The sequence below is a fragment of the Pleurodeles waltl genome, chromosome 6 (assembly GCF_031143425.1).
Source record: "Pleurodeles waltl isolate 20211129_DDA chromosome 6, aPleWal1.hap1.20221129, whole genome shotgun sequence".
Classification (NCBI taxonomy): Eukaryota; Metazoa; Chordata; class Amphibia; order Caudata; family Salamandridae; genus Pleurodeles; species Pleurodeles waltl.
The window spans coordinates 1,125,095,017-1,125,110,438 of record NC_090445.1 but is presented as its reverse complement, the minus strand read 5'-3'; the positions used below and the strand labels follow the sequence as shown (position 1 = coordinate 1,125,110,438).

The 15,422-nt window shown below is 45.1% G+C and overlaps 1 protein-coding gene across 1 annotated transcript in view; it reads right to left on the bottom strand.

Moving 5' to 3' along the window:
- LOC138302100 (guanylate cyclase activator 2B-like) overlaps positions 1-15,422 on the bottom strand; it is a 181,442-nt gene that overhangs the window by 83,810 nt on the left and 82,210 nt on the right. Inside the window, exon 2 of the mRNA XM_069242483.1 lies at positions 1,901-2,063. Within this exon, the coding sequence (XP_069098584.1) occupies positions 1,901-2,063 (163 nt within the window). The remainder of the gene's footprint in view (positions 1-1,900; positions 2,064-15,422) is intronic.

Here is a 15,422-nt window from a genome sequence, read left to right as displayed (position 1 = left end):
ACACTATTACAACATGGTGCACAAATTAGATTTAATTATTCACACAGTTAAGTTTTGCATAAATTGAAACAAGTTGATTGTATTTACTGCTTGCAAAAGGACCAGCCATGCGAGAGATACTCATCCATTAGCCTCCTGGTGGAACAAGAAGAGGTCTTTAAATGCAGTAAATTCAGGAATGCACGGATGAAATCAGGTGATGAAGGCAAACATCTGTTCATAGGATAGCAAAGCGCAGCGGATATTCGGTTCAGAAAGGTGGGGGAGGGTTCAGGACAGTGCTGGACATAGAGAGGGGTAGCTTGCTCACAGAACTGCCACATATGTCACACATATTATACCAGTGTTGCTGGTAAAGTTGTTGGGCTTTTAATGAAAAAGAGAAGGCACAGCTTTTACACATTAATAGGGAGAGTGCATTCAAATGTCGGAAGGGTTCCTTTGCATTTGATAGGAAAATTCCTGCTCTTACTAATTGGATGGGTTTCTAGTTGGTAATACAAATTGATTTACCGGGCCGCAATGCATTCAACAAGATGGTAGGGACTTTTTTAAGCAGGTAAATTATGTCTTTCATTGAACAACACAGATAATGATAATATTTTGAAACAAGGTACAATAACACTGATATTTTGTAACGGGGTGCTGCACAATTTCCACGCTTGAAGCATTGAACGTCGCACAAAATCTAGATCAATGAGAATACAGCGTGGGGAAAGTAACACCTTGTTGTAGGAAGGAAGAGGAAACTGCATGGTGAAAAAAATCTGAATACAGGATAGATTCTTTCTTAAATGGGATGTGTTGTGATCATTTTGTGATGGATATGCGACCTTCAATAGTGCATTGAACTGAACAGCAGATCCCAAAGCATGCACATAGCGAGCAAACGTTTCACAGTGCAGGGGATACACGGACAACAGTAACTTGCAAACTGGGAGAAAGCGCATGTTTGGAATGCAGGGACAAAAATAAACAAGCAGGAATAGGTCCTGTGTGGACCTGATGTAGGGGAAGTTGGCAAAAATAGTAAAGTTCGGCATGATGTAGACAGATGCCCGGGGTCCGTGCATCAACATTATGGCTTTAAAACTGCTTTACGGGTATGTATGGCAACGTCAGTCCTTTGAGTTTGTGTAGCTTTGTGCCTTTTCCCCTGCTTGCGAAAATCATGTGTGATATGATCGGAACATATTTTGAATTGAAATAAGAGGTGCACATAACAGGTATCAAAACGAAAGGCAGCTGCTCTTGGGAAAAGTCTTTTTAGATGAGCTTTTAGCACACACCAGCATTTAACATGTTTGCCGCATACACCTACAAATGGTATTTTATAAATCTGATTAGCTTGTTACACTTCTGAGTGAGAGGTGAAACCTAATAAAATAAGTTCCACCCACCACAGCGGAAGAAAAGGAGTACTTGGGCCTCAGTGATAAGGCAAATACACGAGGAGCACACAGGAAATAGAAATTGGAGGAAGAGTAAGTGGCACACACACAAACCAATGACAAGCAAGGGCGGGCTGTAAGCCCCTTTTAAGATTTAAATTAAATACAATAGATTTCACAAGCACAGAGCAAGTGCTGTGCAGTCCAAATCTAAAAAAACAAGCACAGCAGAAGAGCTAAGCAGAGAAAATGTTGTCCCCTAGTAGTACTGAAGCATATCACCTAGACTGTGTTACTATACCACTCCTTTGTTGAATATGTGTCAAGAAACCTTTTCTCCATGTTCATTTAACAAGAAAGGCAGTAACATACATAAGTAACAATTGGTAGTTTTTGCCTACTTCATCCCTAACTTCTCAGTGATAAGTAGTGGACCTGGAAAAACACTGAACCTTAATTATTGCAATTGACCACAGAACAATAACAGTGTTCAGATAGTAGCAACTTACCGAGTCTTGTAAAGATAGTGGCTGCATCTTTGCTCTTGCAAATTAGTTCCAGCTCAGTAGGAAGACCTGGATTCCAAAATGGGGCAGAGCAGATTTTGGTCACATCAAGACCGAGATCCTTCAGCTTCCACAGAGCTATGACTGAGACTGAGAATTCACCATCCTGAGAAAAAGCATCATTCTTTTCGTTATATAGGAAATTATCAACTGATAGAATTCGTATTATGCAAATATAAAATATAAAAATTAATGTATGCTATTGCCGTACAACACAAAGCAGTGACACATTCAAGGCACTCTAATGCCACTATGCAAGAGAAAGAAAAAATATTGAATTATGCAGCAATCCTTTTGGGTTAAAATTGAATTTAGTTTTTTAACTGTAAGTTAGATATAGGAACTCATTTGCAGTGAAGCAAGTGGTGCTAATTGGCAAGACTCAAACCCCCTCATCCAAGCTCATGATTAGCCCACACTTTTTTGAGGGGGGCAAGTGGCAGTTTCCAGTTGAAGAGCTGCCAGTAGCGCTACCATCGGAAACCTTTGACTGATGGCCTGTCCTCCAGAGGGCCATCAGTTCATTAGAAGGCCCATCCTACTTAGGTATTTCTTCTGAGCTACGTTTGTCCTGTCCATGCCCTCCAGAAAAAGCCTAGATGTCCAGATCACCAAGCAATACTTATGACTCCATGGGGATGGAAATAAACCTGCTGCACATCAGTGCCATTTTGTTTTTGCTTTTTCTGAAGCAAGTTAAAGGTCTGGAAGTTTGCTTATGAAGAATAAAAAGATTTGTGAGGCTACAGCAATATGATAATCACTTGGCAAACTTCTCTTCCTTCTCTGCAGCTGCTGCGCTGTTGAATGCACAGACACCAGACCTTCCTCTCAATATGTTAGGCAGTCCTCAGCCACGAGAGCAAAAGTCATGGCCACAGCTGAACCTTGAAGGCTAGCAGGACACATGCTGATGTGTAAATGGCCCCCTTAATCATAGAAAAAGTCATATTGTATTTCTGAGGTTGAGGCCCTTATTCAAAATTTTAGGCCACCCAGATGTGCTTGATGAGATTAGACATGAATTTGGCATCCTAGGACAAACTCTTAAGGAAAAAGATGATAATGTGAAGAATTGTCCAAGGGCCCAACTTCCTGAAGCATCGGCTACGAAAATATTAATGTCATTAGAACAAAGGAATTTGGGCAAAATATTTAAATAGAATTGAAGGACAAAATACTTGGATGAAGTGCTACGGATTTAGGTTTTGTAGAAGGGTGGGCAAATGTTCCTGAATGGATTTAATTTAAAATAAGCATTTGAAATGCGATAGGTTGCGTATTTGCTGGAGTTAGAGATACTGGTGTTGTAAATGCATAATTGGACTTTTTTTGTCACATAAATTGCCACATAATTTGGCCCTCCCTGCCATATAACTCCGGTGGCCCTGCATATAAGTAAAGCACTTTCATTTACCTTCTTCCTCTATATGCACCTTCTCCATTGTGACTTTTTAATGCATTGCATTCTGCACCTAGAGTTTCACTCTTTGCACTGTAAGCATATACCTACAAACTCAACATGTAAACATCAGCTAAAAATAAGAAAAAGAGAGTGAGGCTGAGCTGGCCCTGCAAACACCGCCTTGCTGTTTATTTTATGTTTACAGATGGAGGTGGGGGGAAGGGAGACCTGCTGGAGGACTTGCCCGAGGAAGCGTGACCTCTGTATTTACAGGTTTGAAAACAAAGGTTTTTTGCCAGTTGTTGGGAGCCCGTTCTTAACAGATTGATGGGTGCTGGTGGTGAGAGAGGAAGGGTTAGGGGGTGGGTGTGCGAGCACAAATGCCATGTGTTATCCATGCAGCAGGAAACAATGAGTTTGTGGTGCTATGTTCTATATGGAAGTGTCTTTTTTAAATCTGTACATACTGCTGCCACTTGAGCTAAGCCTGGCGAGATAGAGGTAAAAGGCCTTTCGTCTGAGACTGTGGATGAGTGCTGAGTTAAAGACTTATTGTAGGACAGTGGGAGGGGTGTGACACATGAGCCTCTCAAACAGGCTCCTCAGTTTAGTGACGCTCGGGAAGTGCTGGGGGCAGGAGGAGATGGCTTGTGGTCACTTAGTACAGAGCCACGAGAAAATGAGCATTCTTTGAGGGCAACACAAGGAGACATAGAGTAACGAGGCCACGAGCTAAGGCCCAGAGAATAGCTGCCCATGTAATGAGTGACGCCCTCTCCATTGTGACTTTTTAATGCATTGAATTCTGCTCCTAGAGTTTCGCTCTTTCCACTGTAGGCATGGACATGCAAACTCAGCATGTAAACGTTAGCTCAAAACAAGAAAAAGAGAGCGAGGACACGCTGGCCCTGGAAACGCCCTCCTCTGTTGTTTGTTTTATGTTTTCAGAGGGAGCTGGGGGGAAGGGAGACCGCCTGGAGGACTTGCCCGAGGAAGCGTGGCCTCTGAATTTAAATGATTAGTTTTTTAAACAAGCTTTTTTGTGCCAGTTGCTGGGAGCCAATTCTTTGCTGATTGATGGGTGCTGGTGGTGAGAGAGGGAGGGTTAGAGGGTGGGTGTGCCAGCGCAAATACCATGGGCCATATTTATACTTTTTGACGCACAACTGCGCCAACGAAGTTGAGCGTCAAAAATTTTAACGCCGGCTAACGCCATTCCAAAGCGCCATGCGGGCGCCTTATTTATTGAATGACGTTAGCCGACGCAGCTGACTGGTGTGCGTAAAAAAAAAAGACTCACACCAGGCAGCGCTGGCGTAGGGGAAAATGGAGCTTGGGCGTCAAAAAATGGGGAAAGTCAGGTCTGAGGCAAAATTTTGGCCTCAACCCGATTTGCGCCATTTTTTTTGACACCCAACCCCCATTGAAATGACTCCTGTCTTAGCACAGACAGGAGTCATGCCCCCTTGCCCAATGGCCATGCCCAGGGGACTTCTGTCCCCTGGGCATGGTCATTGGGCATAGTGGCATGTAGGGGGGCACAAATCAGGCCCCCCTATGCCACAAAAAAAACCCCAAAAAAATACTTACCTGAACTTACCTTAAGTTCCCTGGGATGGGTCCCTCCATCCTTGGGCGTCCTCCTGGGGTGGGCAAGGGTGGCAGGGGGTGTCCCTGGGGGCATGGGAGGGCACCTCTGGGCTCCTTCCGAGCCCACAGGTCCCGTAACGCCTGCTCTGACCAGGCGTTAAAAAATGACGCAAAAGCGGCTGGACGTCATTTTTTAAGGCCCACCCACTCCTGTGCGTCATTTTTGCACGGGAGTTTAAATAAGGCGCACATGCCTTAGAGTCATTTTTTAGAAGGGAACGCCTATCTTGCATATCATTAACGCAAGGTAGGTGTCACGCTAAAAAATGACGCAAACTCCAAGATCTTTGGCGCTAGACGGGTCTAACGCCAAAGTATAAATATGGAGTTAGCTTTGCGTCGGATTTGCGTAAAAACAAACTACGCAAATCCGGCGCAAACAGAGTATAAATATGCCCCCATGTGTTAAAAGTGATCGCAGCACTGCATAATATGCAGAGGAAGAAAGAGACCGACAAGCATAGGGAGGAGGAGGATGAGGCACTGCAGCCCAAGGAGAGGGAGTGAGTAGAACTACCAGGGGAGCCTGAAAGAGCGGGGAGAGGAGGCCCCAGACATTTTCAAAAATAAAAAACAACAAACATGAAGCAGCCGATGTCCTTCGTATTAAAAATAAATAAAGCACTAACACTGTTTCACTCAAAGGAACACAAAACAGTAACACTCAAAGCACCTAAAAAAACATTGATTCTGTAAAGATACAGCACAGCAATAGAGAATAACCATTTTAAATTAAAAAAGCAGTGCTAGAAATGAGGTTTCTGGTTGGCTAGGGTGTGCTTCCAAGCCAGGCAGAAGACACCCACTCTAGTCAGGGCGAGGGAGTTACACACCCAAGATAACCCCGGCTCACCCCCTTGGTAGATTGACATGAGCTTATCCCAGAGGCAATGTGTAAAGTGATTGCACAACACACACAACACAGGTGACGCAATATGTACACCACAAAGGAAACACAACAGCAAGTTAAATAAAAATAAACTGTATTGTACAAAACATAATTAAACCAAACATAACATGTCGGTGATACCCTGGTACACAAGCAGTTGTCAGAACATTACTCAGTTACTAGTACTCTGCAAGCCAGCACTAGTCACATAAAACACATAGGTTACTGGTTATTCTGCAACAGAAGCAGTCATCAGGAAAACAATATCAGTAGAAATGCACGTACCATATGGAAAACACATCACCAGAAAGGTCAAACAGCATCATTGATGTACATATGAGAAACTATATTGCGCAAATGTCACCACATCATCAGAAATGCACATATCATGGAAAACACGTCACCAAAAAGGTCAAACAGCATCATGAATGTACATATGAGAAACTACACTGCACAAATATCACCACCACACACTGAATGCACATTAAAATCGAAACATTCCATGCATTTCAAATGCCACGTTCCTGGAGCCAAATAAAGGTGCTCCAGCGATCCTTCTACGTTGAATGTAGCCCAAACCGGCTTCGGGGGGATGGGGCCTCCGTTGAGGGTCCCCCTCCGCCCTGTGAGCCATCCCGTAAATGTGAAGGTGGTGGGAGCACCCATCTCTTCCTTTCCAGGGGGAAGATCTCTTCCCAATAATCACCAATGCCTCACCAATGCCACAAGTTTGTCTACGGAGGCCATTGCAGGTGCTCGTGGGGACGGGGAAAATGGTCTCTGTGACCTATGATTACAAGGAGCGCTCACACTCCTAGGGGCATATTTATACTCTGTTTGCACCGGAATTGCGTCGTTTTTTTTTACGCAATTCCGACGCAAAACTAACTCCATATTTATACTTTGGCGTTAGACGCGTCTAGCGCCAAAGTCCATGGAGTTTGCGTCATTTTTTAGCGTGGACACCTACTTTGCGTTAATGACATGCACGGTGGGCGTTCCCGTCTAAAAAATTGACTCCGAGGCATGTGCGCCGTATTTACACTCCCGGGCAAAATTCACGCCTGGGAGTGGGCGGGTCCAAAAAAATGATGTACGGCCGCTTTTGCGCCGTTTTTTTGCGCCTGGAAAAGGCAGGCGTTAAGGGAACTGTGGGCTCTGAAGGAGCCCAGAGGTGCCCTCCCATGCCCCAAGGGACACCCCCTGTCACCCTTGCCCACCCCAGGAGGACACCCAAGGCTGGAGGGACCCATCCCAGGGACATTAAGGTAAGTTCAGGTAAGTATTTTTTTTTTTTTTTTTGGGTGGCATAGGGGGGCCTGATTTGTGCCCCCCTACATGCCACTATGCCCAATGGCCATGCCCAGGGGACAGAAGTCCCCTGGGCATGGCCATTGGGCAAGGGGGCATGACTCCTGTCTTTGCTAAGACAGGAGTCATTTCAATGGGGGTTGGGAGTCAAAGCAAATGGCGCAAATCGGGTTGAGGCGAAACATTTGCCTCAGCCTGACTTGCCCCATTTTTTTACGCCCAAGCTCCATATCCCCCTACGCCGGCGCTGCCTGGTGTACGTCGTTTTTTTCCACGCACACCAGGCAGTGCCGGCGGCTAACGCCGGCTAACGTCATTGATTAAATACGGCGCCCGCATGGCGCTTCAGAATGGGGTTAGCCGGCGCTAATTTTTTGGATGCAAAACTGCGTTGGCGCAGTTTTGCGTCAAAAAGTATAAATATGGCCCCTAGTGCTGTGACCTGGGAATGTCGCGTAGGCTCTCATTATTCTAATGAGAGTACTGGATTTTGAGCTGCAAGATCGTCCACGGTGTGGGAGACTGAGTCTGACCCACTGTGGGTGACACCTGTCGCTCCAAATCCGGGTTTTGCTCCGGCTAACTAGCAGTGCCTCATCTCTACATGGGGATGGTGATGATTGGGCAGCCGAGCACATGACATATTAGGCTTCTCAGGGAAGTCGTGGTCACTCAGGTTGCATCTGGTTCTCTCATTCACAATTGTCTCATATATAAATGACAGACAGAAGCAGTATATGTTTCAATGATTGTTTTAATAAAACAACTGCATCTTAGATAGCAAAGCGTGAGCTGCAATAACCAGGACGACACAACATGACAGTATTAAAATGGTGACGAGAAGAGTGAAGCATAAGAATAACGCTATCATATTGTCACTATGATCGACGGATCATTTCCTATCTAAGTCAAAATCCAAGCACAGCATGTTAAGAACTAATTCTGCCTTTCAGATTCCCATGGGGAGACATCAACCCTCACACCTGAGCAAAGGCCTGTAGTCTGCGTTAGCATCTGTAGCGAGGCATTCAGCAATCAGCATACAGTCGTGGTTCCCTGGCTGGAATCTCCCTCTTAACGTGTAATGGGACTAGTAAGTGTTTTTATATTAACACAGCTGATGTTCTGAGAAAATGTCCCTACGTAAGGATGTGTATTTTCTACGAATGTCGGAGACTAAACTTCTACCACGTTACCCGCCAATGTACCAAACTGTAGCCTTGAATGAAGCACAGAGTGATCAAGAATGTCTTGTTTGAGAACTCAGTGCTAGGCTAAGCAAAAACAGTTAGATAGATGAAAATAAACAAGAACGTAAAAATTGTTATTGTAAGAATAACAATGCGAAGCCGAATAAAAAATATCTAGGTTAAGGTGTACAGCGGCCTAGTGTGTTAAAATAACGTGCATGGAGCTATAACTAAAATGGCTACACAACAGGAAGAGGGACTTACCCTTGACTAACAGAGCCCTGCACTGGGGTGACCCCCTCCTCAGACAGGGTCATCTCGTCCGACTCACCCTCAGCCAGGCACGGCCTCCGTTGAGGCTTCCTTTCAGCCCAGTGAGGACAACAGAGGCTCACGTTGCCTCTCGCACTTCAAGGAACCATGCATCTCCCCGATTACAATGCTTCTTTGTTGCAGGCCCTGCAAGGGACCTCTGATGAGGTTTCCCTCCCTCCTGGCTGTCGCTCCCTTACTCCTCTGCACACCCGCACCCGAACTGGTGTGCTAGCGTCCTGAAGTTGCTGTCCCGGGCGGCAGCCGTGATTACACAAAAAGTGGTGCCTGCCTGTGCCCATGGGGCAAGCTCCTCCGTGCTCCTGTGTGGGGTATGGCTGCGATTTCCTCAGGCAGCAAAGCTAAAGCACTAAGAACACGCTTTTATTCACAATTCAATCAAAAACGCTCTGCACGCACTGTATGCTCTGCAAGTCAACCGCTCGGCCAACACCGATGCATCGCTCTCCACACACTGGATTCATATAAATCAAAAAGCGCTCTGAGCAGGAACAACACAGCGCTCTTCTTGCACTTCCAGATATTTCTCAAGCAAAGCGCTCTTCCTGCACCGTGCTCAGCACAGGGAAAAGCTGCAGGGACCACACCACCCAGCACCTGGAGAAAGTGAGGGTGAGCACAGGGTGGCAGGGCCCAAGCAAGCAGACTAGCAGAAAGGGTTACAGGCAGTGACAGTTCCTCCTAGTGACCGAGAAGGTCACAGGTCAGCACAACAGCAGCAGTCCAAGGAGGTTCCTGGCAAGGCCCTCTAGCAGCATCCTGTGTCCAGAAATGTTTCTCTTCACATGGGAAAAACCCTCTGTACTTATACTTAGTTTTGCCAAGCTTTTACAAAAAGGAGGAGAAGAGGTTCCAAACAGTTCCAACTGGTTCTAGGAATGTCCCCTCTCTCCTCCAGCACAGGCTCCAGACATCATTGGGAGGTAAACGAGACATTTGTGTGAGGAAAGGGCACAGCCTTTACAAATGCAGGTGTGCCCTGTCTTTCCTTCTCTCATCCAAGGAAGCCCATTCAATATGCAGATGCAAATCTGTGACACGGCCATCCTCCCTGTGTACAGGCTGTCTGAAAAGTATGCACAACACCCAGCTGTCACTCTGCCCCAGATGTGGATTGGAGTCAAGCTGCAAAACACCAGAGTCATAAGCACAGAGAAATGCCCACTTTCTAGAAGTGGCATTTACATATTGGTAATAAAAAGTCTTCCTACACAGTAAGCAGCATTTCTCACTACCATTACAACCATACCAATCATGCCTGCGCTACTTTTCATACATCAGACAATACCCCCTAGACATAAGGCAGGGCATTTCCAATGCAATCCTATGAGCGAGGAAGCACTTACAGATGTGAGAAACCAAATATGCTGTTTGTCACTACTAGGACAGGCCACACAATCAGGCACATGGCCTGCCTCTTACATGCACAGTACCCTGCCCAAAGGGCTACCTAGGGCCTACCTTATGGGGGACTTACATGTAGCAAAAGGAGAGTTCCAGACCTGCAAGCAAATTTAAATGCCAGGTTCCTATGCGAGTAAACTGCACACACAGGCCCTGCGCTAGCAGGCCTGAGACAGGTTTGGAAGGCTACTTCTGTGGGTGGCGCAAGCAGTGCCGAAAGGCCCACGAGTAGCATTTCATTTACAGGCCCTGGGTATAGAGATACCATTGTACAAGAGACTTACAGGTAAATTAAATGTGCCAATTATGTGTAAGCCAATCATACCAACTTCAGAAGGAAGGAAGAGTACCTGCACTTTAGCACTGACCAGCAGTGACAAAATGCTCTGAGTCCTAGACCAACAACAAGAGTTCAGAAGAAAATAGGAGGAGGAAGGCAACAAGTTTCAGAATGACCCTGCAAAAAGGGCCAGGTCCAACAAGCAGCAACACATCTTTACTCACTGAGCACTCCTCGGGCAAGCCACTCCCTGTAGAAGATGGCCCTGGAAACCACCCCCCTCTGATGTTGGTTTTATTTATGAAGAGGGAGGTAGAGGGGGAAGGGAGACCTGCTGGAGGACTTGCCCGAGAAAGCGTAGCTGCTCTGGAACACACACCCACGGTTTAAGAGAAACAGGCAAAAACTGAAAAAAAAGTTCCCTGCAGAAGAGATAAACAGGACAAAATGTGATTATACAGTAGCTGGTCCCTGCTCCAAAAAAGAAAAAGGCAGGAGAAAGAGGCATGACTGATCACTAGCAAGGAAGGATTTTTAAATGGCACTGAGACAAGCAAATGAAATCGCTTTAAGCCCACAGTGAGTATACTAAAAATATACATAAGGTCGTACGCTTATGCTGAACCTAAAAATGGTAAGGCATAATCTGAAGTGAGGTCTATTTTGTAAAGATTTGGAATTGATCACTACAGGGTAAAATTTGGCCTATATTACTTATTCTTATGCATTTGGGAGGTGTCAGGAATAACGACATGGTGCATTAGAGTGACATATTCTCCATTAAATTTGTCTGAATGAGTTTTTTACTATTTTGCAGGAAACATTAATCAGCGCTTGAGCGTCCTTCAATGGACTCCCTAGTATTTGTGCTGGGTCTGGTGGCTCAGTGAGCTAATTCATCTACTCCAAGAATGTGTGTTTGATCTCAGTATCATAGGTTTGAATTCTGGAGGGTCTGGAGTGTCAACTTAGCCTTTCGTCCTTCTGAGGTTGATAAAATACCTGCCATTGAGTTAGGTAACAGTACATATCTGCTGTTCCAGCACCAAGGGACACAAGGGTTCATGCATGCTATAAAAATACACATAAAGAAAGGTTGTGAATTCACTATAGGCAGTCACACAAAGGGAAGGGAGCTGAGGGGTCCCCTGCATATGTTGATGGGTCTTCCTGGGCTAGAGCGGTGGGGGGAGCTGACACTTGCACCTGAACAGGGCTGTGCCTGTCCTTACACAATGCAGACGCCTCCCCCTACAGTGTATCTGGGACTAGGGCAGTAAAAGCAGGGTCTTGTGCACTACAAACACTTTCCTTTGAAGTTTGCATACTTCAAAGGCAGAAATGAGTATAAGTATTGGACCCAAACCCCCAGACTTTTAAAACACTTCTGGATCAAGAGGAGACTCTGCCAAGGAGAAGAGCCAAAGGCAGTGAGGACGGGTACTGCCCATTTGCTGTGTGTACTTTGCTGGATTGGCCTGCAGCTGCTGCTTCTGCTTTGGAGAGAACAAAGACTGGACTTTGCTGTGCATCCTGCTTGTGAAGTTTCACCAAGAGCTTGGACTTAGCTTGCCTCCTGTTAAGAAGTCTCAGTGGACCCTCATTTGCCAAGAGGTGCCCACTCCAGTTCTTGGGCCCTTGGGATTCAAGTCTGGCATAAAACAAGAACCAGGTACACTGACTCTGGACGGCTCATGAACTGTCGCCGCTGCCTGACTCAACACTGCTGTCTACACCCAAAGCCATGGTCCCTGCTGAAGTGTGATGACTGCGATCGACATCGCAGCACCTCTGAAGTCCCACAGCACCATGAGTCCTGATTGCTGTGTCACTGACATCCATGACAACCGACTCTGCTACGGCCTGTGACCCCGTGGTGTGACCGCAACACAAGCAAAGTCGCCTCATTGCATCTTCACCCGCTGGACTCATTGATCCTGCTGGATCATAAGGAACCGACCCCTCGCCACTGCCGCTGCCTCACCTCTGCTGCCTCCGCAAGGAACCAATGCCTCACCTCCTGCGCAGCAGTACAGAACCAATGCTGCAATGGCTCCAGCTACACCTCACCTCACCAACTCCGTGCCCCATCTCTGACTCTGCCTTGTTTCTAAGGTACTGTACCTGGGGTCTGTGTGACTCTGTGACCGGTGTTACACTCCCTTGAAAGTGGCATCAGACTGTTGGGAATTACTCTGTCATGATACCATGATAGCACCAGTTGAAGCTATAGTGTTTCTAAGCACTTTTTGGGATTTAATCTTTAAAAGTTCATATCTTTGTTTGGGCCGGTTTGATTTTTTGGTCTTGTTTTACTTCAATAAATATTGGCCATTTTTCTAAACTAGTGTGGTGTCCATTCATAGTGTTTTACTGTGGTACTGTGTGACGGTACATACACTTAACACATTGCCTCTGAGATAAGCCTGACTTTTCGTGCCAAGGTACCAAGGGCATCAGCAGGGGTTATCTTCCCTTACCCTGACTAGGATGAGGGTCCCTGCATGGACAGGGTGTAAACTGACTGCTAACTAGAGACCTCATTTCTAACAAAGCCTTACTGAGAGAGGGGTTCTGGGTCACCCCACATGCTGATTACTATGTGTGCAGTTTTTTTATTAGCCAGAAGCTGCATGTTGTAATTTTAAAAAGTGCTCATTGCACTCCTATTGGTTTCTGTGAGTGTTCCTTCTACTCAGACTACTGCAATGTTCAAAGGTATTGATGTAGCAGATTGTTTTGGGGTTGTGTTGACTCCAGATGGAGTTCCACTCAACTAAAGCGGCTGCCACATTCAAACATGATGACCCTGTGGTCGCTCTGAATGATAAACGTCTGACAGAGATGCATCATTAAGCATGCAATATGAGATTACTCAAGCAACTGCCCTAGTTAGTGTTTACAGTTGTTACAGACGAGAGCAGGATGTGGTCTCAGGCAGAGCATGGCCTGTGTCTCTAATTAGGCACTAAGACACTGTCAGGGACTGCCAGTTTTGATTTCAAGTCAGTGTTCTGAAGCATCTATGGATTGTTTTTTTGTGATATGTGTGGCCTCCATCATGAGCCAAAAACATCCTCTCAACAAACTAACGCTTTTGCTTTTAGTCTTCCCCGGAGACGCTTCTCCCAAAAGGAGAAGAAGGTGGGGTCAGACATGGATGTGAGAGGAAGGAACTCGGCAAACACTGAGCATGGGGGATTTTGGGTGGAGAGGGAGTGAGAAAGAAGACACATGATCAGAGAAAAGTAAGACACTGCCTCCTCTGAGTGCTGCCCTTACATATATTCCAATAGACCCTATTCAGGCAAGAGACTCCTGATTTTTTTAAGCCAAAATAGCTTTATTTCAGCTGTCTTCCCCCTAGAACTGGCTTTGCTTATATGTACGTCAATGGGGAAAATTGACCCAATTTTTTTTCAAAATCTCCCTTTCCTCTCTTGCAGCCCCATATTCCTCCAGTGTACCGTCTTCGCCTCCTCTGGGTGTCCGCCAGGCAATTGGCCTACTTAAAACCTTATGGGGCACAAGATGTCTGTTTCCTTAAAACTAACTGGGCAAGGGTACCCAAATGGTTTCTAAATCTGGTGTGCATGAAAGAATATGATGGTGTAAGGTTAATTAACTGAAGTCATTAGACTCTACTAGGGGAAAAAACACCAAAAAACCCAAAGGGATCTGATCTTCAGTACTGAAAAGCCACAAGACCCATTGGCCTGAGATAAGTGGCTGAAACACGTAGACACAATTTTCGATGCAGGGCAACACTTATTGTCCTCATTATCATCATTTGTGGTTTTAGCCTTGCCCGTGTGCCCTGCAATTGATTAAAATTAAGGTGAGGGAACACAAGGCAATTTTATATTTTCAGATCCCTCCATCAGATCTATAAGCTCCCTTGGTTCACAAGGTTGAGCTCACTCAGACACAGTTGGTGTCTGGGTGAGGACTTAATGATGACGCTTGCCACTAAGATTTCTAGCTGGTGAGAGGCCTTTAAAAAAAAAGTAATTTTTTAAGTAATTAATTTTAAAGTGATTTAATTTAATTGTATGCCAGAAGAACATTCCTTTCTTCGAGAATACACGTTTCTTCTTCAGTGCCTATGAGAGTGCTGGGTGAGGAGAACACCCGTATGACCCCAAATTCAGAGTGGTACAATTAACCCTTATTCCTCAACTCAAATTCATTGATACTTTCAAAAAAGTGTTTAGCTTTACTTCATACCTATTTTTCATTCATTTAATCTTACCTTATGTATTGATGAATTGTCGAAACACTTTGAAAAATCATTATAAACCACAGCTTACTTCATGACTCTCGCTGTTGCATGTTTTTCAACAACCATTAAAGACGATGGCCCTTTGTGGCGTAGGTTTTGATGTGATAAGTATTCCATCAACAAAATTCGACACTGATCTATTGGACGTGATAATTATCACCTAATCCAACATTTTGGGGAATAACAAACTGAGTTTGGTGCCACCTACACAAAACTCTGCATGTTGCCATAAATATCAAGCCATTCCGGACGGTTAAACCTGCCAAAGTTTAATGAATAGTACAATCATTAATGCTTATGGCAATTATGCAAACGGGTGTCTGTGCATGGACAGCAATTTAATAGGCCACTCATAATGAGGGCCTTGTAAGTCTGCACCCAGAATAGTCTGGCCAATGTAATGGTACATTACATTTGTAGCTCAGTCTTCAGTGCAAAAACTACAACGGAACATTTATTTCCATTTTTTCCTCTTCACTTTCACTGTTTTTTTTATTTATTTCAATTACTATTTTTTCCGGAAAACCATGTGTGATCTACACAAGCGAGCTCTTGCTCAATCCAGAATGTGGTCTACATTTTAGCAGTGCATAGCTTTTCAGGTTCACAATTGGGTTTCACATCTCTTTCTGCCACAGACAGCAAATAGGTTAGAAACCACAAAAATAGAAACTATTGACTATCACTCAGAATTGAGGAAACTGCAATTAAAAAAATTATT